The sequence below is a fragment of the Protopterus annectens genome, chromosome 4.part1 (genome assembly GCF_019279795.1).
Source record: "Protopterus annectens isolate FY-2018-M chromosome 4.part1, PAN1.0, whole genome shotgun sequence".
In the NCBI taxonomy this organism is placed as follows: Eukaryota; Metazoa; Chordata; order Ceratodontiformes; family Protopteridae; genus Protopterus; species Protopterus annectens.
Genome location: NC_056734.1, coordinates 914,196,910 through 914,221,212, shown reverse-complemented (window position 1 = coordinate 914,221,212; position 24,303 = coordinate 914,196,910). Strand labels below are relative to the sequence as shown.

At 36.0% G+C, this 24,303-nt stretch overlaps 1 protein-coding gene across 1 annotated transcript in view; it reads right to left on the bottom strand.

Annotated features, from left to right (window-relative positions):
• Positions 1–24,303, bottom strand: part of LOC122801341 (mucin-19-like) — a 938,154-nt gene that overhangs the window by 849,588 nt on the left and 64,263 nt on the right. Inside the window, exons 4-5 of the mRNA XM_044070881.1 lie at positions 13,840–14,097; positions 594–851 (exon numbers count right to left, since the gene is read on the bottom strand). Of these exons, the coding sequence (XP_043926816.1) occupies positions 594–851; positions 13,840–14,097 (516 nt within the window). The remainder of the gene's footprint in view (positions 1–593; positions 852–13,839; positions 14,098–24,303) is intronic.

Here is a 24,303-nt window from a genome sequence, read left to right as displayed (position 1 = left end):
ACAGTGGTTAACGGCAATTCTGTGACATGTAAGTTAGCCTGCAATGAAGTCTTCCCTATTTGTTGCTAATGTGTCTCTGAATTGCAAAATAAAACAAAACTGAAACAGGGCTGTTTAGCACAGCCCTTAAGACTAAGGTTTCCATATGACTCCTTGGGATAAAGCTTTTATTGTCTCTAAATAAATTTCTAAAAAAGTAAACAAGCTTGCCTTTTAGCACTTGATTTAAAAACAATTGGTTAATATATTCAGAGAAATTCATACTACGGTTTATTTATTTATCATTTGTTAAGCCAACTTTCAGCAGAGACCAGGGAGAAACATTCCAGATGCATGTCTTTATAATGTGAGTGGAAAGCAGAGCACCTGCAGGAAACTCAAACAAATGCAGGGAGGACATGCAGACTCCACCACAGCCGAGAATCAAACCAGAGAACCTCTTGCTGTGAGGTGACAACACTACTGCTGCACCACTATGCCATCCATACAAAGGATCAAGTAAACAAATTGTAACTCATGCATTTACTGAAAACAACAAAAGGTAACTAAGTTTAATTTTGCTTTTTGAGCAAAGATATATGTTTAATACTTACAAGTAAATCCACTGATAGAAGTGACATCTGAAACTGTTGAATTGTCTGCATCAACTGATAAGATGCTGAGGTTGTACTGTGATGCAGAAACAAGTCCTGTCATGTTGTAACTTGTTGCAGATGTTGTTATAGTTGAATTAGTAGGTCCTACAGCTTGTAACCTATAGCTAATCTGGTCACCTTGTACTCCAGTCCATAATAAGTATATTGATGAGGATGTAGAACTGACCACAGCAAAGTTAGTTACAGATGTGGGTCCTGTTAACAGAAGATACAAACATTTGTTAAACTATTCATGAATTTCCAAGAGCAGTTATGATCATTGTACAGCCTTCCCTGAGTAATAATAATTCTGTCATGCTACTCCTAAATGCTCAAATATAGTTTTATTAGCATGCATAACAGATAACCTACTTTATGTAGAGTTATATTATTGCCTAGCATAATATGTTTTACCTGTGTTAGATGTATAATAACAATTCAACACTAATAACATTAGAGGAATAATGTAACAAAGTCAAATGGTTACCCATCACACATGGAATTACTTTCCAGATAGGTTCCATTGTTTTCAAATATTAGTATGGCATTCCTTCCATTTTTCAGCAGCAAACTCTATGATAGGCAAATATCATGCAGTTTCTGATCCCTTTATGCCTCCTAGCCAATCTCCTTGAAGCATGCAACATATTAAAACAGCAAGATCATGCTTTCTCACTATGGATCCCAAAATATGGCACACAGTCCCTAGTCACGCTCCCTCCTCATTTTCTGGAATGATCTTAAAGATTACATTTACAAACAAGAAAAACAAGCAAAATGTAATGTTTTCAACAAACATGACACAATCTAGCACTCCACACTTTAGACCAAAAGCCAAAGCCTTCTCTGATATTATTCCTGCTATGATTTGCATGTCATGTTTTTCTTAGAACTGTAAATATTACTAGATGTACTTAACCAATGCTTATTTTAATTTCTTCTATATTTTCTTATATCTCTGACTGCTTCTCAGTTGTACTGTGTACATTTAGTGCAATGGGGCCGAGGTGATAAATGGCACATTAGAATCAATATTCTACTTCAACTGTATAAATACATGTATAAATTAAATAAATAAACAAATAAATAAAATACTAATATTTAGGCGTGCATGTTATTTGCAATTGTAGCACATAAAAGTGCATTTTAATGTGTGATGGCTGGATTTTCTTTCTAGAGTAGCATTTGACTATGTTTTAACATCTCCTCCATACATTGCTTTTCCATATAACTAAAGTTTATATCTGCCATTAATTTAGCTAGCTTTTACTTGTCAGGAGAAGAATATAGTTATGTTTGACTACATGCTCAACTTCAAAGTTATTTGACCAGGAATTAATATTAAATGCCCATCATCACATCCTGTATATGGTTTAATCTTTCATCTATCCAGTCAGTATTGCTGAGTTGAATTCAGCTCCCATTGATGTCTTTGGAACATGGGAGGAAATGCCATTACCCAGCAAAAACCCCTACAGACATGGGGACGCCATGACAATGCTACTCAGCGCGGCCAAGAACTGAACCACATAAACAATTGTTGTGAGATGACAATGCACCACAGGATCATTCATGTTTAACCACTGCACCTCTTAGAAATTCTTGAACAAATCCTATTTGTAATGCCCATGAGCAGCCTACTATCATCAGCCATAAATTCTTCACTGGCATGACTTATAAACCACATTACCTAAATTTCTATTGTGGATATTTTTCTAAATTAATAAAGCATTTTATTGGGAGAAGTTTAAAACATGAAGATGATGAAGAAGTGCTTATTCAAGAAAGGAATATGACTGGTAATACTCATTTGTAGTCACTCCTCTCAAATGCATCCATTTGGTACTAAGGCCCTGCATGTGATGGGTACTCAAACAGGTAGCACCCACAAATTCTTGTTATATTATAAAATGATCTGGAACATTACAGCTAACAAGAGAAGTGATAGGACATTACTGAATATGTTCCATGTGTCACTTTTATTAATTCCACTAATCTAAAGCAGCAATTGAGGAATAAATCTAAACAAGTAAAAACACTATGTACAACAGACAGGAACCGTATTTTCTTATGTTTAAGATTATCAGGGACATTTATTTAAAGCTTTGTTTGTTCATCAAATAACTAAGAATCTAGATTATCACTCTGCACAGAATGGGAATGTATGAACTTAGTATATTTAGTTACGGATCCGAGCTATCAAACATTTTATGTAGACAGAGCAAGCAGAAAGTTAAATGAGCAGATATTGATACACACATCAGACACATGATCCATAGCAATGTTTTAGCTAAACATACTTTAGACAAACACTCATTACATAGTTTTACATTTGTACTGGATGAATGTTTTATTTTGGGCAAAGAAGGTAGACATGATGTGGTACAGACCAAATATTTAGATATACGTGGATAACAAAGTCGTTGCAAATAAACTACAAGGACTGAATTCAAGTTTTCTTTAAAGGCCACTTAAGCAGTTATTTCTTTCAGTCATATCATAATTACTATTCTTTATTTTAAAGTGATTTAATACCTTTATATTTTAATGTTTTTATATTGTTATCATTGTTGTTATTGTTGAATTTTACCTTATATAATCATATCACATGTTCATGTTAGGATAGTTAATCATGTTGGCTGTTTTTATTCTGTCAACATTTGATGAAGCATTGTCTATGTGATAGTTTAATTGTTAGCATTTTTAATAAAGTGCTCTTTCCCTGTGTCACTGAACTGGACTTTTTCATTGCATTTATTAAAAAAGGGATATCAAAATCTCCTTGATATAAATAAAACAAAATGTATATACCACATACAAAATAGTATACTGGCTCAAAATCTCCTTGATCTAAATAAAACAAAATGTATATACCACATACAAAATAGTATACTGGTACACAAACCTCATTATTATTATTATTCTACAAATACCCATCGTTCAAGTAGGAAGTTATTATCTTAGTAGAACTAGGGGCAATACCTGACCCCTCTGCAATAGTTTCAGTTGTTAAACAAAAATTTGTTTGAAAAAAAATGTGGCATGTTCTAAAATAAAAGGCTTCAGCTCTACAACACCTCTTATACACTTTCTTATTTTATTATTAGGTTTTACTTCAAATATTAAAATGGTTTGACTCCACATTGGAGTGGAATTTTGCCATTGTAATGATTATTTGACTGTAAGCACTAATAAAATCACCTCATAAAGAACAGCATTTTTGACAGATAACAACAAAATATTTGGGTTTATTCTATCATAAATAGCAGAGCTATACTCAGCCCTCCACCGATGTTCTCTGGATGAAAGAATGCCTGACTAGGAAAGTGCTATTTTATTGAGGAGGCAGGATGCATCACATTTTGAGTTGAATAATACACTTAGTTTTCTCTAAAATGTGAGCATTAGGACTTACTACATGACCATTCTTTCCTTTAGACAACATACTCAGATTGCCATTAGAATGAGTAATTTCAAAACTTTGCTGCATCCATTTCCATGAATAAAGACCTGCAATAAATAATGAATACAATTCAGGATTTCTTTCAAAAAATGGAAAGCATCCATGATAAATTTGATTCACTGCAAGAAGCAGGCTGAAATATTAATCTTTGTAGCAGAGAAACAAGGTATCTAGATGAAGGATATAACGGCACCATTAAATGATTAACTGATATGCATGGAAAAATAAAGAAGAAATAAGTACAGACTGAATTTTAATTAAAACAAAACACATAAAGACTAAATGATGGCTCGGAGAACAGATAGAGAGAGAGAGCAAGAATAAATAATCCGAGAATATATGGTTTTCTAGAAAAGACGAAAAGAAAATGTCATCGAGTTTGTAAAATATTGCTATCAGAAATACTGAACCTTTAGTAAGGTTGTCCATATGAAAAAGAAAGAAACTTTCAGTTCACTGCTGATTTCCTGTTCAACCAGGAGTTCTTCCACTGTCAATGTTTGTTAAATTTGCTACATTTTTGGACAATGAACTATTATTAAAGAATGGTTTAACCCCTCCCATCAAAGAAGATAACAATATCAGATTTGACAATGACTGTCCAATCAAAAAGATGTGCCGACGTTTGGCAAAAACCTTAAAGAAAAATACATTTAATACATATATTTGTAAGCAACATGTTCCATACTCTCGTAGAAGTAATTTTATTAGTCAAAAATTAATAAAATTTTAACAAACATTGAGTACATGGAATGGTCCTGTTCATCACCAAAAAGACATATGAAAAAAATGGTTGAAAACTGCAGTGACATGAACAAAGAAAATCAAATATAATTAAAAATCTGAAAATTAATGTGATAGGCATCTTCCTTAACAATATAAGTATCACACATGTACTTCCTGTGCGAAAAAGTTGTTTAAGTTCTTATGGCTAGGAAACTGGTGATACGCTGAACACTGAAGTTAGAGTAATACCACTTTGAAACATCTCTTCAAAATTACCAGAAAATTCTTTAGCTTAAAATCTGGAAAAGGCAAGCTGATCAATCTGTCTTACATTTAGACACAGAGTACCATTTGAATATGTCTGTTTTTAATAAATGTTATGTTAAAACAATCATACTTACCTACAAATACTTAAATATGTTCTACAAATTATTAAGATATCATACAGAAGACTATACATATATTAAAAAAACCTCTTAGAGTTCTATAGATTTTATTACTTGGGCGGCGATCTTTTTAAAGTTTGTGAAAGTAAGCCAGTATATATAAGAGTGCATTAAAAAGTATACTATTATGTAAGAAACACTGATTCACAAGTCGAAATACTTAGTTTGCCATACATAAAATATTCTAAATATACTGGATTCATGCAATATGTAAAATAACCCTGGAATTCAGAAACATTTGCGTCATTATGATAGGCAATTGTGTGCAATCAGTGTCCATGTCCGGAGTGCATGTGATTCAGAGATATGCTCAGTACAAGTGCTGTAGGCTGCGCAAAGGAGCTGCCGTATAAGCAGATGCTAATGGACACCAGTACTAAACGAACTAAGGAACTCACACTGTGCTAGTGAGGTAAAATAAGATGGCGAGGGATTCAGAAATGTGTAAAAATTATGACTTGGTGCAAGATGAGTAATGACTATAGCTAACTCTTTCTGTACATGCAGTGGAAATCATGCAAATATGTTAGGAATTGCCACATTAGTGAATGTGCATTTGTAACAGGCTATTAAATATTTATTTATTTTTGAGTGAAGGGAGTTTTCTCCTCTCTTCATCATCCTGTGGTTCCCTACCTAGTGTCTGATACCCATAGCTGTGTCTTTCAACTAAATTCTAACCCCCCCCCGGACTTCTAATATGGACGGGGCCAGAAGATATGAAGGATGACCTGGGTATCTGTCTGTTAACATCTGTAGGGTGTTTTTTTTTTTTTATTTTGAAAAAGTCTGTTATTCCCCATCCCTCATTGTTCCCCAGATAGCATCTGAGGGTGGGCGTACAGTGGAGACATGTGGTGTTTTGCTCCACATGCTCAGCATCTCAGTTATTTTCTGATCCCACCCCCCCCCCTTGGACCACACCTTCCAATAGTGACATTGTCTGCCTCTACCATAGATTGTCATGGGAGACATTCAGAGAACTGCCCTCCCACCAGAAATGGTGGGTTCCTATTAGATGACCGAAGACACATTCTTTCAAATGTGTCTTGGTCTAACTTGAAAAGAAGAAAAGGCAAAATGACGAAGCGGCATATATTGGTCATGTCCATTACTTTACCATTTTCATCAATGTAGTGCAATCTCATAGTTGGTATGTTTAAGTGGGGGTGGGGGTGGGCACAGCCCCCCCCCCACACTTTATGTTATGTTTTAAGTTGTTTTTTCTTTTTTTTTGGAACAACAATTTTTTTCCCTTGGAAAAAAATCACTGTTCTAAGCATTCGAATTTGTAAGCTTTCACTCACATGGGGTCGATAAGTCATCGTTCACTTTTCTAAGCATTCTGTGATTTATATAGACCTGAAATGGTAATGGCCATCTCTCTCCTCCTGCCCCTCCATCAGTTACCCAAGCCACTATTCAAACTATGGTCAGCTGGGCCATAGTCAGGGCCTTATCCCTCTAGACCACTGCAGTGACAATGCAACAGGCTGATATTGCTACTATGAGTCATGGTGGTATGCATTCTCAACCTAACATTGTGGTGACATCTGACTGAGCTTAACATTTCATGGTTCTCCCAACACCATCATTGTGGACCAGTACCATATGGGTAGGAGCAGCATACAGATGATGGTAGACATTTATCAGGCTTATCTGTAGGCCTGTTTGAGTCATGGACTGCCCATCCCAGTGGATATAAAGGCATGCATTTTTATATATACTAGCTACAGTTACCTGTAGCCAGTATACAAAGGCATGTATTGGTTCAGGGACATTTCAGTGACCAGCTGAGGGAACTCAGTGGGGGTATCGCAGATATCTGTCTTGAAAATAAGCCATAATTTTCTAGATTCCATGCTGCAGCATGCGGGGTAGTATAGGTGGTTCCACATCCTATCAAGGAGACACCCACCACCATGTAGGATTTCTAATAAAAAACAGTTGTCTGAGGTACTGGCAGCCATAGGTTGTACAAACTTTGAAATAAAGTCTCCACCTGATCACCAGGAAAGAAGGCATGTGAATCGCTAGGGGTATCACTCCATTAACTTTTATGTTGTATGAAATGTTTTGACTGCCATCTACAATGTTTTTGCAGATACAATGACTCCCACATAATGCACCTGCATGACCTTTTCCAACAGTTTATGAGTGGTGACTTCTCCCAGAAGCATCTTATTGGCAATGCTGGATATGCCCTTGATGTATGGCCGGTGACACTCATCTGATCTACAGACTGCTTGACAATAACAGGGTGATGGTGAGTTGTCTTTCAGGTGCCAGAATCCCTGATATCTCGCCTGTGTTATAGATGTTGTCCATACGGAAGCAAATTACTTGACACACAAAACCCTGAGAGATATGCAAAGAGACATGTGATAACTCTCCATTCAAGTCAGAAACACATGCAAGACCCTGAATTCTTCTCTCTCCAAGAATGATGCCTAGTTACAAAGAAAACTGTATTCAATAGTTGCCTAAATAGTTGGTGTCATTCCACATGAATACAGTATATGACAACAAGGGATGAGTTGCTTAACAGTCCTACTTGCTTTACCTGGGATGGTCACATTTCTCCTTCCAAGGCTGCTACATAATGGATAAAGCCTTTATGCTCCCATAGTGTTTTTTTTTAGGCAGAGTCCAGCTAATGGACTTCTAAACATAATCAGCATATCAAACCCACACAGGATCACATTAATGTGGTACTGTAAATGTCAGATGTCTCACCAACAAAAAATATGACCTTAAGGTTCTCCTGCCTTTGCAGCACATGCATGTCTGTGTAATGATTGAAACTTGCTTTAAATGACCAGAAAGGGCTCCCTTCATACCTGGCTTTTCTACTGACTATTACTGGAGACCCAATGGCAACTATGCTGGCATCTTCATGCTTCTTAGGGATCATATCACCTTTGGACAGATTCTCAGAGACTCACTGATGGAATTCACTGAGCTCCAAATTGGGTTCCTGTTATATAATCAAAGATGCAATCCTTCGAATGCATCTTGATCGAACTTGAAAGCATGAAACAGCAAAATAGCGAAACAGCATATAAGCAATTTCTTTCCCTGGGAAATAAATCGCTTTCTGCCTCCATTACTTTGCTGTTTTCCTCACTGTAGTGTAATCTTGGAGTTGGTATATTTAAGTAGGGGTGGGCACAGCTATCCACATTGGGGGGTGTGGGGGGGGGGTGAAGCCCCCCACTTTATGTAATGTTTTGAAGTTTTTATTTTTATTTATTTATTTATTTATTTTTGTGGAACAGCAATGTTTTTTCCTGGGAAAAAAATTGCTGTGGCAAGTGTTCGGGATTGTAAGCTTTCACTTATATGGGGTCGATAAATCAGCATTCTCTCTTTTAAGCATTCACTGATTTAATATAGACCCTCCAAATCACACTAAATAGGACCAGCTATCAGTTTAAATCCTGTTACAGAACACACTCTTTGCACCCTGAGAATCATGTAAAATTCCTAAATGGACCATATGAACTGTCTATAAGCAAGTACTTCGTTGTTTTGGGAGCCATCAGCTATTCTTTACTAAAGCAGCACACCTATGCCTTAACTATAGAATTAGTCCAAGTGGTTCTGGATTTCATAAACAAATGCTCCTCAGATCAGACTGCTACCAAGAACACAAGAAATCATAATATAGTTGGTCTAGTCCTTATGAATATAGCTTCTTTATGTACTACTCCATTGGCATCTTCTTCCCTCAAGTCAAGTTAAATCAAAAACTAGTGACCTTTAACCCGAAACCATCTAAACTTGTAGATATTAGTTTTTCAGAATTTAAAGATTTCAGAAATACAAATCTCATCAAATTGTACATCAACTTTTCAAAATTCACATGTAACTGCATAACCCCAACAAATGCTATAGGAGATAGCTTTGCAAAGGTGTTCTATACCCACTTAGGTAAATGTATAGAGATTTCATTATGTACCAGCTCTAACTATTTTGAGAAGTTTAAAAGCAAACCCATAAATCAACTCTACAATAAAAAAGTCTTTAAAGTATAACAGATTAATGGATAAAATTAGAAAATTGACTAAGAAGCTTGAAAAATACTATTAGGACTACTAAGTCTGTCGATTGACTCAATTTAGCATCTGGACCTAAGGGCAGTTACAAATATTTCTTTAGTTACATTAGGAAACCATGAAAAATGCCCATCATTGCTCCAAACTTATTCAAAACTATACCATCTTCTCAGACCTCCTAGATATTGCCATTCAGAAGTCTCCCTCACCATCAAAAGAGTGGATTGTGTAAAAAGAAGGCGCTCTCAAAGAATAAAACTACTTCCTCATTGGGACCTGATAATATAGCTGGCTGTTTAAAAAAGATTACTAAACAAGCACTGGCATAGCCACTCCTTAAACTGAGTTTAGCCACCGCCTTTGCCCCAGAAGTTCAGCACACAGTAGCAGTAGTAATGCCTGTCCACAAGGAATTACAGGACCATCAGCCTGACAAGTCTAATTTGAAAAGTGATGGAACATATTATAACTGACCTGATAAACTATTACATTAAAAATCTCTTCAGGCTAGACTTGCAGCAGTTTGGCTTTGTCAAGGGTAGATCCTGTCTAATGAATCTGGTTAACTTCTTTGAAAGGGTAACAGAAGCTGTTAACAGGGTGGTCATGCTGTCCACACAGCATACCTTGACTTTGACACCATAACACCAACTAGCATAATTACTAAACTTAATCAATGACAATTAGATCCTTATGTAGAAGGATGGATAGCAAAGTGGAGGTAGATATCCATAAGTCAAATGCCACTCACGTAACTTGCACACAAGGTCTCAACCTGGTCTGTGACATTAATAGAACTTGGTGGTGGGAGAAACTTGTGTCCTAACGACTCACCCATCTGTGGAATAGACTCCCTCTCCTTGTCAAGCAGAGTACCTTACTACACCTCTTTAAGAAAAACCTGGACAACTGGATGGGAAACAGAAAATATACCCCTCAGATCTCACCTGTGTCCCTTCTAGACAGGGAAAACAGGTGCTGACTTTGTGAGAACATGGGTGAAATTCTTGACTAGGCTTATAAGGGCCTCTGGGCCAATAGCCTAGTATCATCCTATGGAACCGATGAATGTACAAAGGATAGATCCCACACAGTGTAACAGCAGGTGCCTCATCAAAAAATACACAGGTAATCAGTGGTGTCCTCTGTGATAGGACCTCTTTTGTTTGACATTTAATTTTCTAATCTCCAGACCATGAACCAAGACCTCTGTTTAAGCATGTTTACAGACAAATGTAAAATGTGAGCCATTGTCAACTCTCCCCACTTCACCTCTCACCCAAGCCCTGCTATAAGAACTTACACTCATATAAATACCTGGTTATCTAAAAATGGGATTAAATGAAATGCTAAAAAGTGCAATATTGTCACATTTGGTAAATCAACACTCTTCCAGTATACGACATAAACAATACCCTACTACAAAATGAGAATGTTGTTAGAGACCTTTGAACTTGGGTTCATAGTTCCATCTCTTCTGATCATCATGTAACAACAGCAGTTAGAAAAGTCTTCTACTTACTCTGGCTGATTGTCAAAAGAATATCATCCAAATCCAGAGATGTCGTTTGTCCCCTGTATTCAGCATTGATTACACCAGTTATTGACTACAATACCACGTTTATGGAATGTAGCTCACTGGACATATGAAACAAACAGAAAGACCCCTAAGGTTCCTAACTAATAAAAAACATAAGCTATCAGAAAAGCAGGGAAGCACTGTTCAGCATCTTAGATACTCTTGAGGAGAAATGTATGCCTTCCCTCCTAAGACATTAATGGCCGAGTGTCCCTGGATGTTTTGTGTCTCTAGAAAAACCTGATCAAGGGCTCTAAGTCTTCACCAGCTATAAACTAAACAAGGCTGAGAGATAGTGGAATTATGCAGTCTCTTCCACACCTCTGGAATAGACTCCCACTGGATAATTGGATGGTTATTTGAAAATTCACCCCAGACTTGACTGTCAGAGCCCTCCTGAAGAGTGGTAGTTCAGTCTGATGGTGAATACCTGAAGACATAAATTGTGAGATTCAATTGCCTTTGTATTTCCTGTGATCCTATAAGGTGTCAGACTGTGGATACAACTATGACCTGTCACAAACATGGGATATCATGGAGCATGTGTTTGGACTGCTGTAGACTTACTTTCACTGCCTGAATGTATCTGGTTATGCTCTGAAATTTGACCTTGTTACTTGGAGAAGTAAGTCTCTAAAGTAAGAAGAATAAGACTTTTACAAATATACTGAAACACCCAAAGAATTTAAAAAGGAGGTTTCCTCAACACATCCTTTGTTTCAAATATATGACTCTTGGATACATTTCTGTATCTCCAGCATGTTTGTGTCTTTCGGCTTTTCCCGGTTAGGGGTCACCACAGTGGAACTCTGGTCCGCTAATGATTGGTAGTTGATTTTTACATGCCGTGTTACCAGCCCTGACGCATAACCTTCAACTAAGGTACGCCCATCCATGCATGTCTCCTTGCAGAAGACGCTCTAGCTAAGAATCGAACCGGACAGCGTCTTACTGTGAGGCAACAATGCTACCGCAGCACCACCACCATGGACCTTCTGTATCTTCAGCATGTTCTGTTTAATTCGGGTCCTTAGACCTTGCATTTCTGGTACTATTTGGCTTACAAATATGCAGGAGATTCATAATTATGGGATTTGCAGATACCTTGTAAGCCAGGCATAGATCACCCCTCAGCAGTTTATAGGAGACTGAGTAGAGGGAAAGGGCTTTAAAGTGCTCTGCATAAGGCAGGTTTGTTCCACTTTGTATTATTTTTGCAAGAAACTCTGATGCCACTCTAGTTGCTGCATATGCCTGCTCAGGTACATCCTGAAGGGAACATTGTACTTTATGATTGGTTTAATAAGGGCAGAGTATGGTTGTATAATGACCTCTTTGGACCTAGATGCCCTGACCTTACTTATAAGTTGCACAATGTAAAAGGATTTCCTCACCACTGTGGCCATGTGGTGGTCAAAGCTAAGGCTACTGTCCATGTGTGTACTCAGATCCCTCTTAGTGGTGTATTATCAACATGGTAATTAGCCAAGCTGAATTCCTAAAGGGTTCAGTTATGCATTTCTTAACACTGAGTTTAATGCCATAGCTTTGGCACCATTTATTAGTCAGAGGTAGTCTTTCTTGAAGAATGCTAGTGTCTGCAGGGGAGTCAATGTTAACCTCCAGAATATGATCATCTGCAAACTTGGAAAGCCATAAACCTTCAGTGTTTCCTTCCACGTCAGAGAAATAGATTTCAAAAAGGAGCAGGCCCAGTACCAAGCCATGGAGGACTCCTCTAGTCACTGTCCACCTGGTGGTGGTGACCTCACCTATTTTGACCTCCTGGGTGCTATCAGTGAGCCAGTTGGCTATCCAGTGGGTGAAAAAAAGGTTTATACCTAATTCAGTGAGTTTGTCTATAATGTCTGAGTGGGGTATTACATCAAAAGCCTTGGCCAGGATGAGGTAAGCTGTGTGCACAGTCTTGTCATCATCCATTGTTTTGGTGACCCTTTCAAAGATATCTATCAGATTTAATAGCTATGACTTTCCTTTAACAGAGCCAAACTGTGATGGGGCCAGCATTTGCAGGTTACATATGTACTCATTTATTGTGCACATGATGATTCTTTCTATGGCTATACCTGTGAGGTCTGTCAGACTTATGAGCCTGTAGTTACCCGGATTAGTAGTCGGACCTACTTTGTGCTGAGGAATGACTGTAGCCATCTTCCATTCCTTGGGCACAAAACCTGACTGTAGGCTCCAACTGAAAAGTAATTCAAGTGGACCAGAGAGTTCATGTGTTATCTTATTTAGTAAGCATCCTGGGATGTTATCAGGGTCCATCGATGTAGCGTTTTTGGCCTTGGAAAGGGCATTGAAGACCTGTTCCCTAGTAATGGTTGGGGGATTGCAGTATGCTGTATTTCCTTTGGACCATGGGGGAAATGGGGTTTGAGCTGAACCTATTGGCAAAAAGGTTAGTAATGGCCTCCAGTAAGTGTGGGTTGTGCCATTTACAATAAGTTCTGCACATTGACAAGCAGGGATACAAGAAGAGGACCTTTTGCCTAAACTTGCAGGACATGTTTTAAGTGCACCAACAGTAGAGGACGAGACATTGCTATGGACTTTGAGAGTTCTGGCTTTGAGATAGTTGCAAAACCTTCAAATAGTGTTAACACCAAGCCAAATATTTTGAAATTACCATACACTCGTACCATACCTTGCAATATATTTTTTTAAAGAAAAAAAATATTTATTCTTATTTTTTGTAAAGAGTGGATCAGAACATTACAAGTCTTTTTCCTTCTATTGTCAGTACACTAAATAAGGTATGATTATTCTCAAACCAGTTCAATTTAAGCAATTGAAATTCATTTTAGTTTTAAAAAATTAAGTCATAAAAACTGTAATCTACAGTTTTCTTATTGATGGAAATTATTATTCAACTGAAAGTAATTAGCATTTTTAATTTATTACTTACTTGTATATCTAGTAGTAGAAGTTGCATCTGACGATGTTATGTTGTCTGCAGCGACTGCTATGATGCTGATGTTATACCTGGAACCAGAAACAAGTCCTGACAAAGTGGTACTTGTTGCCGATACTGTAGTGGATGAATTAGATGGTCCCACAGCCTGTAGTCTGTATGTAATCTGACTGCCTTGTACTGCACCCCATGATAAGGAGATCGAAGAGGTTGTAGCAGAGAGGACAGTCAGGCTGCTGACAGGTACTGGTTCTGTGAAAGAAGAAAGAATCATTTGTTAGTCTTGTTTTTGGGGCTGCCCCTGACATGCACGCAACTATGACCAGTACTGATAATAAATAAAGTCATGTTTGTAATACTGAATTTTGATTCTGCTCAGTTTTCACTCAGTGATCCATTTCAAAAGGTGCATTCCTGTCTTTTAAGGCTAGAGGAACATAAAATTCTAGATTTTATCATTAAATGGAAATGTACTCAGGTAGTGTTAAAGAGGTTCTCAATCTTTTGTTATTCTTGTTTCACAGAAAATATGCAGTTGTTCATGGCTGAAAGTACAATTTGACAGATCCAACAACTACCAATTTCTTTATCTTTTGGGCTCCAGAATCAGAACCTGTATACATCAGGTATCATGATTAATGCTAAATTCCTGTCTTATTTTCTGACGTGCCACTGTAATTCACTAATCTGTTTTCAAAAGGTATATATTTGAATACTCCTGTCTTGCCATTAAACATGCATTTTAAGCAACATGTCTGGATGCAGTAATTAACAGCCAGTACATCCACTTGTTTAGCCACTATAAGCAAAGAGTAATTAAGCAGGGAACGCTATCAAACAGGAATACTCAAATAAAAAGAACACCTAAAATTCACAATCCAGTTTACATGCATTACTATGTTTACATATAAATATAAAGATAAAATAAAACATGACAAAATAGCAACAAAGATATTGACTCCAGTTAAAGATACCTTATAGTAACAGAAGCACTAACACTAAAAATACAAATTTAATAAGAGTACCTGATCTGTAACAATAAAAGACACTAAAAAGGGTAGTAATAATAATAATAATAATAATAATAATAATAAACTGATGAAGCTGAATACATAAACACCCACAATGAGGAAATAAAACACTGTAGAAAGAAACAAGATGAAAATACGATGAAGGAAGAGCAGTCCCCATAGCAGTGTAAAACCATGTCTCCAGCCTAGGAATCAAATTGCAGAGCTAAACATACAAAGATTATTGAAAGCTTCTGCCAGATATTATTTAACAAAAGAGATAAAACTGAAGATAAAGATTACAAAAGTAAAGTACTGCATGAAGATAAATACATATTAAAACAGAAGTAAAGCACACAAAACATTATTATAGAAACCAGTTTAAGTAAATGTAATATATGTAATATACATCAGGTAAAAAAAACAGTAAAGAACATTTTTGAGTTAGGGAGCATTTACTGCTTACATATATGTAGTTTTCAGTTCTTGGGAGCTAACACCAATGTAATTACCCTTGTAACTATTTTAGGATGCAAAAAATGTCATCTTAAAAAAAGGAGAGAGAGAGAGAGAGAGAGAGAGAGAGAGAGAGAGAGAGAAATGAATTTGAGTATTATTGCTTACTTATATGGGTCTTTTGATTTTAGAGTTACCAGCAGAATCATTACTCTTTTGAATACTTTTGAGTTGGCTGTTAAATGGAAAACAATATTTATGTCTGTGAAGCTCTTTGCTGCTGACAGGTAAGTCTCCTCTTTTGGACTCAGTTGAGGGGTTAATTACTCTTAACACTTAATTATGACACAGACAAACACCTGGACTGGGGAATGGACGTGCCTATATTCATAAGGTAGGGGAGTGCAGAATAAGTCCGATCTATGCCTTCATTAGTCATGTATAGTACTGAGTGGGGCATAAAGGTTAATATGAGATTTAAGGCATTTGCAAGAGAGTGCAATTCAGCATCTGTGATAACTTGGCAGGTTGGTGTTCAGCAAAATACCCATGGCATGCAGATGCCAAGGCAAACTGCAAATGTGGTCACAACTTTATGGGTTTGGAGGACTGTTCCTGTGGATACATAAGTTAATCCATCCTTTCCAGATGCTGGAACTATTCACTGAGGTATTCATTTAGAATGGAGTATTTGATGATTTTTGGTGGTAAACCTTTATTTGCTTCCATTGTTACTGTGTCTCTTTCTTTACTAATAATTGACTTACCTAGTATCTTGTTTTGCCAACAAAACCAAATGTTTTCCGATACCCTAACACAAGTCATTGAGCTATACCACTAGAATAATATGCATGCTGAGGTCGTTTTCAGCAGGACCTGCTTCTTATTATTCCCTTTCCTGTGCCCCCCCTTCACTTGTTTACCACTCTTTTGAATGACCAATTCTGGTAGACTTTACCACGGGTCCCCAACGCTATCTCTCCCTTTATTTTAATTACTTTTACAGGTCCAAGGGGTATCAAGTCTCTAAAATGTAATGCCTCAATTCCTCTCTCAATCTTTTCTGTACAGAGGACACATTCACAGCTTCCAGGCATGATCTACCTATACCACCCACATAACGTTTCAGTTCATTTCATTTCCATATTCGGTGAGAAGAGTCACAGCCCCTCTCACCTGTTGTTATGCTTATGCTCTTTCCTGTCCATCTTGTACAGTCTTCTCATCAATCTGATTTTGTTCTGTCTGTATGGCCTCCTGAACTGGTTGCCGTACTCAGTTTTTTAACCAGGAACTAGTAGAGCAGAAGAACTGCTTATGTGCTTTTCTTGCTTAATTTGAACTAGATGATGCTTAATTAAACTTTGCTGCTTGAAATTGTGCGTTGGTAGTTATACTAATGTTTATAAGCATCCTAGTTATTCACAGTTTTACATATATTTTGAATTACTAAGTCAGGGAAAAATGTCTTGCTAGTCTATTAAAGAAGAAAAATGCTTGGTAAATAAAGCTGCAACTAAAAATAAATAAATAAAAATAACAATATGTGTTTTATAGAGAACCTTTGCTTATCCCTTCTGAAAGAGTTACATTTGCTAAAGCAATAAATTCCCATAAAATGTTTGCATCACACTCTGGCCATGATTCATAAAGTTGGTTCCCCATGGTTAGATGTGCAGTAGAATTGTGCAACAAATTATTTTGTTGCTCATAAAAAGTTCTACACAATGGAGTAAGACACTATACACATGCTTACCTCATTGTATAGTTAAAGTATGCTGTCCTTATATTGTTCATTGAACACACATTCAGATTACTCCCAGGGATTTACAGACCACAGAAACAATATGCCATTTACATATGTACTGGTTCCAACTACAAGTGCTGCAGGAATATTACCAGATGTATATACTGTTTGTGTAGTACATTCATCTGCTGCATCTGAAGACATAGATCTGTTGTCTTTTCTGATGTATTGCTCATCATACAGACCAAAGCAACAACATCAATACAAAGTCAGTAGATTAGGTTTACTCTTTTTAATGGGAAAAAATTCCCACTAGTCATGGAGTCTCTTGTGGTACAGGCAAACCTGCTTCCACAACAGACCAGAGGAATAAAGACCTGGCTATGACCTAGATGTCCAAGTTCAGTAGCAGGTATACCTTCATTTACCTGAATGGCAGTTGTACGATCGCACTATTGTGGACTTTACATGTCAAAAAGCAACATGTCACACCAAACAAATGATCAAAAATGGTAATCTGGAAAACCATATTCGACCATTTTCAAACTCCAACCATCTCCAACCATCCAACCCCATGTGTGGGGCTGCACCCCCCTACTTTAATATACAAACTCCGAGATCGCACTACAGTGAGGGAAAGGGCTCATTTCCAGATCCCCGCTATAGTGTGGTCTGCACCTGAAATGCCAACTTCCAGTGAGCGAATGCCAATGTGCATTCGCTCAATGGAAGTCGAACCATTGTCACTCAACATTTCAGAAATTTGGAGGTTGTACTTTTACACTTTGGTGCATCGTCCAACCTCCTTTCACATAAATAAAGGTATACCTCAGTAGCAGCATGGCTGTCAGCAAGAGGTTGGAGTATGCACATGTCTATTATATTCATAAGGTAGGGGAGTACAGAACAGGGACAGTCTAGGCCACAGTTCCTAGGAGGAGGGGGTTATGATATTTGAAGGAAAGTCTGGAGCATGTGTTTAGCTTACTATGCAATAAGTATGGTAGGCTTAATCATGAGATCACCAGAAGTGCGCATGTGTGTGAGAAAATATAGCAGCCTTTATTTAGATGCATGTCGCACTTCATCCTCCCAAGAGCTAGACACATAAAGACAAAGTCCCTCATTGTCAGGATGTTGGAATGGGCACAGTCAGCCACTGTGCTGAACTGGATGATGGGCCAAGGGGGGAAGCTTGATGGTTATCATGCATGGGAATAAAAAGTATGGAAAAAAATGCTTCCAATACGACACTGGTCCCCATCACCACAAAATGATGCAGACAAGTTCCCACCAAAGGGAACTTACAGAGCACCATATGCACTCTTTACCATATTATGGTAATGATCTTAGTTCAGCTATCATCCCTAATACATGAAAACCTTTGATACTTCACTGTATGGCACTGTACCCTGCTGTGCTATGTAAGGCTGTTATGCCACACAGAGATTCATTCTGTCACACCAGTTTGCACAGTACACAATAGTGTACAAGGAGCACCTTTCAGGAAAAAAGAAATTTACATCTTTCTGTAAACAAAATGTCATTACCTCTGTCCATGTCTATGAATCATGGCAAAGATTAGTGGCATGCTAATTAAACCTGGTAGAAGTCATTTATGCAACTATGTACTATGTTAGTGAATAGCCTAGCCCAATTTAAAACAGTTATTTAGCAGTAACTTAAATAAATATATAGCCCTCTTTCTTTAAACAGGTGCTGTTATACCATTGTCGCAGTTAGTTTCTGTAGCTTTTGAACAGATGCACATGCTTGAAATTATAGCTCTGCCCTCTAAGCAACATACTTTTAAGTGCTATGCTATAGCAAGTTATGAGAGAACTATGAAAAACCTAAACAAAATTAAGTCTAAACATACCACAGAAGCTGGTAAGGGCCAACAATAGTTGTGTTTGAGAATAAGCACCATGCTGAAATATTATTGCAATTATGGAATGATCACAATAACTTATTAAACAATATTAAATGGGTGGGTTTGCTTTACACAGAAGAATTAGAGCTATAGCATGATGTTAACAACTTCATACTTATTAAAAAAAAGCACACTAGCACAGAAGGTAGCATACTTGCCACGGGTGCAGAAGGCTATGGATTCTATTCTCACAATTGTTGATAGTGCAGTGCAGCCTAAGTGGGTACTGTCCTTCTGATAAGATGTTAAGCCTACATCATACCCCTCCAGAAAAGGGGTACATCTAAAGAGGTTAATAACTACATACCCCTCCAAAATATCAGATAAATGCAGCTGATGCGATGTCTAACCTCAAATAACCTGATCTCAGAAACACAACATGGCTTTAGGCCCCAGCTCAGCACCACTACTACTCTACTACTTTTTACCAATATAATAAAGCAGCATAAAAACAATGGTCTGTGTGTCCACCATGTTCTTAGACTCGTCAAAGGCATTCAATACTGTCTTGCACCAGCAACTGTTGCTAAAATCAAAAGCAATAATTTACCATAAAGTCAGCAAATAATGCTGTCATTGAAACTGTAACTCTCAGCAAACTTCTAGGTATTATAATAGATAACACTCTCAAATATGACCAACATATACTGCACACCATTAAGTCTACACACCAGAAACTGCACTTCCTTTATAGAGTCAATGGATTTCTTCCGGATACTGCAAGAAGAACTCTAGTCTCCACTTTCTTATTGCTGGCTCTCTTATACACAACTCCTATCTTAACAAACTTAAGCAGTACTAAAAGAAAGAAACTTCCTTACTGCTATAATAAAATAGCTGAATTTGCCAACAATCTCCCTTCATAGGACCCACCATTGTCATAGCTTAAATCAAATAAACTGGCTTGAAGTACACAACTATCTAACATATTTACAACTAACTGTAGCACACAAACTCATTCATCATCCCAAAAAAAAAAATTCCCTGCACTACAAAACTTATTACTGACCTACTGTCCAGCAAGGGACCTCCATTCTAGTAACAGATTCTTAATACTCACAGATAAGTCAAATAATGTTGCAGGAGACTTGCTCTACTCCCAGTAAGTTGCTAACATCTGGAATGGTATCCCCACACAAATAAAACTCTCTGACAAACTCAAGAGTTTTAAACCACTGCTTAAACAACATTTTAACCATACCTGGTCCTGCACATGTTCATCACCAGGTTAAGATTTTACGCTTACCAAATGATACTCTTGAAGTACTCTCCTTAAACAAAATACTCTGTACCGCTCACTGAAAGGACAAAACAATTTTTATAAATAACTGCTGCCTGTACAATCCACTAAGTTGCAAGTGCCCTTTCTCAATAGTTATTTCTTCCCCTGTAAAAGCTGATGAATGCATAAATGTAACTACTGCATGTATGTAAATTTAAATAGAAATATAACTACTTTTTGTTTAACTTAATAAAATGCAATGTAAGTAAATGGAGATTTTCTCCCTGCACCTCTGCTAAAATTGGATATTACCCAGTTGGACTTTACTGGTAAACAAGCACAAACAAGAAAATAAACCGAGGTCCCTTCTGCTTTACTTGGTAGTAGTTCAGGATGATATAAAAGATCCCACCGCTCCTATTGAAAAGATTAGGCATCCGTATAACTCTTATTTACATAATATTTATATATTTACACATATTTACATATGTACAAATAATGGAAATAACTAAATGATTGAAAGGCAGTTAAAAGCAGGCACCATACAAATACAGTAGTAACAGAAATATAAAATAGTGCTGCTACCATGGCTTGTGTCATGCACTTTAATCACCCATAAAAAATATATACCAAACTGTATAAAAGCATATAAAAACAATGCAAAAGATGCACACTTTTGCATTGCAGTAATGCTTCTTCAGGTCAAAAAGCAAAGATAATGATGTAACTCTTTAAAGCAGCTCTAACCAATCATTTTTGTTCTACAGCCTTGATCCAATCAGGTCAATGTTTCATATTACACCTTTTCAACTCTGGTTTCAAGGGTACAAGCCCATTTATACCTGGGTGTTTATCTGCTTGCAGTCTGAATATACATTCCATTCCATTTCAGCTCTTTTTGTTAGTTTAACTAAATCCTTGTCTATTTTCAGAAAATACATTTTAAAACTTTAAAAGAGAAGGCATGCCCGTGGTTATATATAATATGCATCGCTAAGGCATTTATCACATCCTTAACTCTTATATTGTATAGATGTCTGAGTATCCAGTCTTTCAGCATCTTATCAGTTTTGCCCACATAGAAGTATTTGCAGGCGTCAGAGGTAGCCAAATAGATTCTTCAGAACTGGTTGAACTTAAAAAGATAACTTTGTATTGGAACTAAAAAATGAGAAAATAAGAGGGATTCAGTAAGAATGTGCACTTACGCATGTCATTCTTGTCAGTCCTGCTCAGTGATATCTAAACAGACATTTCAAATATAATTTTATATTCAGACCTAAGAAGAATGCTGACTGTAGAACAGAGCACATGGTCTATTTAGCCACCTGTGATGCCTGCCAATACTTCAATTATATAATAATAATAATAATAATAAATAATAATAATAATAAATAATAATAATTAACTTTAATTATTTCATCTGTTTGATTTTCCCATGGTTTTAAATAGTAATGTTTTATCATTACATTCTTATAACATACTTTTTTATCATTTTCTATATCATCAATTTTAATTTTCCACAAAAATATTTTTTTCTTGATAACATTTTATTTCATCATTTATACACTCTTTTTCTCTTTTACACCATACCCCCAAATTTACCATGCTTATATTTATATAGTTTTACTGTAAATCTCTAATCTTTTTCATTTATCTACTTTAACACGTTCTACAAATTCAATAAATTAACCCTAAGCCTCCTTCTTCTTTATTTATATACAAAACTCCTCTTTATACTGGGTTTAATCTAGAACCCCAAATAAATGAGAACATTATCTGCAATAATTATTTTCAAATGTTGATGGCAACATAAATATGCTTGCTAAGTATGCTATTTTCCCATCAGTACTGAATTTATCAAATAGGCCTTTTTCTGAATGATAATTTATATATTCCAGAAAAGATATGTTTGCTTTATTCCTTCTATTGTTTTTTCCCCATTGAATCTTTATTCCCAAATTGTATACCTAACACAGACATTTCATTCATTGTAAAATATATATCCCCAATCTTTACTACATTACCTAAACTTTTGCTTTTTTCTTCATTTAAAGTCATTCCTATTATCTCTGGATACTCCTTTTATATAGATTATTACTTCTTTTAGACAGCTTTTTTTTTTTGGGGGGGGGGTTACAATTATTATGTCATCTGCATATGTTAACAGAACTGGAATTCTTAACCCCTCAGGTGTTATATACCACACTGCCTTCATTTTGTAATTTATTTCATATACTATCACATTCATAACTAATGCAAAGAGTATACAATCCATTGGACATCCCTGTTTTACACCACTCTTTATCTCTACCTATTGGCTTAACCAGCCATTTATAAGTATTCTTACTTTATTATTACTATACTCTGACCTACATAATTTCTTAACTTTCTCACTTAGATTATTTCATTATTACCCATAAGATTTAATGTCCATTTGTGTCAAATTCCTTATTAAGATATCCTATCATGATTTTCACTTCTTTTCTGTTCATAATATCTTCCACAGTTTCTCTGTCATTAAAAATTCTTGAGAACCATTCCCCTGTATACTATTTTCTGTGATGCTTTTCATTTTAGTTTCAAATCTCTTTTGTATTATTTTCATAAAGCTCTTAAAATCACCATTCAGTACTATTGATAACCATTTTTAATTCTCTTATATCTTCATTCTTCCATATGAATTTAAGCATTCCACTACATAATTCTTTATACATAAAACCTTAATTTAACCATTCATTCAAAATCTTTAAAAATATATATTTGTTGCCAGTCCCTTAAATCTCTATACATTTCATACCTTATTCCATCTGGGCCTGCAGCCAAATCTATATTTACTCGCCCAAATAATTTATCTAGCTCATTTAAAGAAATCTCCTTTTTCAATTCTGTATTCTCTTTTTCTGTTAATGTTTTTACTTTCCGTGTTTCTATTTTCTGTACCTTCTTTTTTCTTTAAACATTTATTGCCTGTTTGGTACTATACTATTCATAATCATTTCCTGAGTTCTTTCTAGTTCCCTTTTTAGATTTTTTCTCTCATTACACTACCATATTCCTTTACTAATCTGCTTAAGTAAAAAACTATCTTTGTTTATATAACAACTCTTGTATTTTTTTCTTAATTTCTTTCATATAATTATTTTTTTTGTCAATGTACTTTCTGTCATTATGTTCTAAATCGTCCAATGCATCATCATATGTTCTTTTATATTTTTATTTCTCTGCTTTTCTCACATCATATTGTCACTATAAAAAACATTTTTTTATATTTTTCTTTAAATATCATCCACCATTCAGACCGATTTTTATAAAATATTCTCATAGTAATATGATCTTGCCATAACTGTAATACTAATCTCCTTCCTTTTTCATTCCATACTTTCTCATTTATCCTTTTTATTCCTTTGCCTATTTTTATATATTCCTTGTTTCCTTTTATCTGTAGCCATATTGCAAGATGATCAGAAAATCATTTTTAACTACCTTCCCTTCTCCTATAAGTAAACCTTCTAATACTATAAAATAATCTCTTTCGGGTTCTATACATACCCCTTTTAAAATTCCATGATATTTTGTCCCAAAGTTATAACTTACCACATCTTATAACTTCTAACATTATTCTTATATAATTTTCTTTCTTTTTATGCTAGCCTCTTAAATCACAGCTAAATTATCCTGTCATTATAATATTCATATTTATCACTACATAATCTAAAATCTGTTGAAATAAGCTTCCCTTTCTTTACTATGCTATAATTCTATATACATGTTATTTTTTTCCATTTTAAATCTCTCTCTCTATAGCTCATCTCAATATACAAAGCATTTGTAATAAAATTACTCAAGTCCATGCCCTTCTAGAACTCCACCAATTTGACATCTTATGTTTATCTGAAACATGGCTAATACCTACCATTAAAGACAATGAAATTACCCCACCCGGGTATAATATCATTAGACTTGACCTCACAGCCAGAAAGGGAGGAGGAGTAGCAATTCTCTACAAAGCACAATTACAAATTAGTACTATAAATTTGAATCTTCCCCTAGATAATAATGCCAAAGTAATCCTCAAGTCAACACTAGT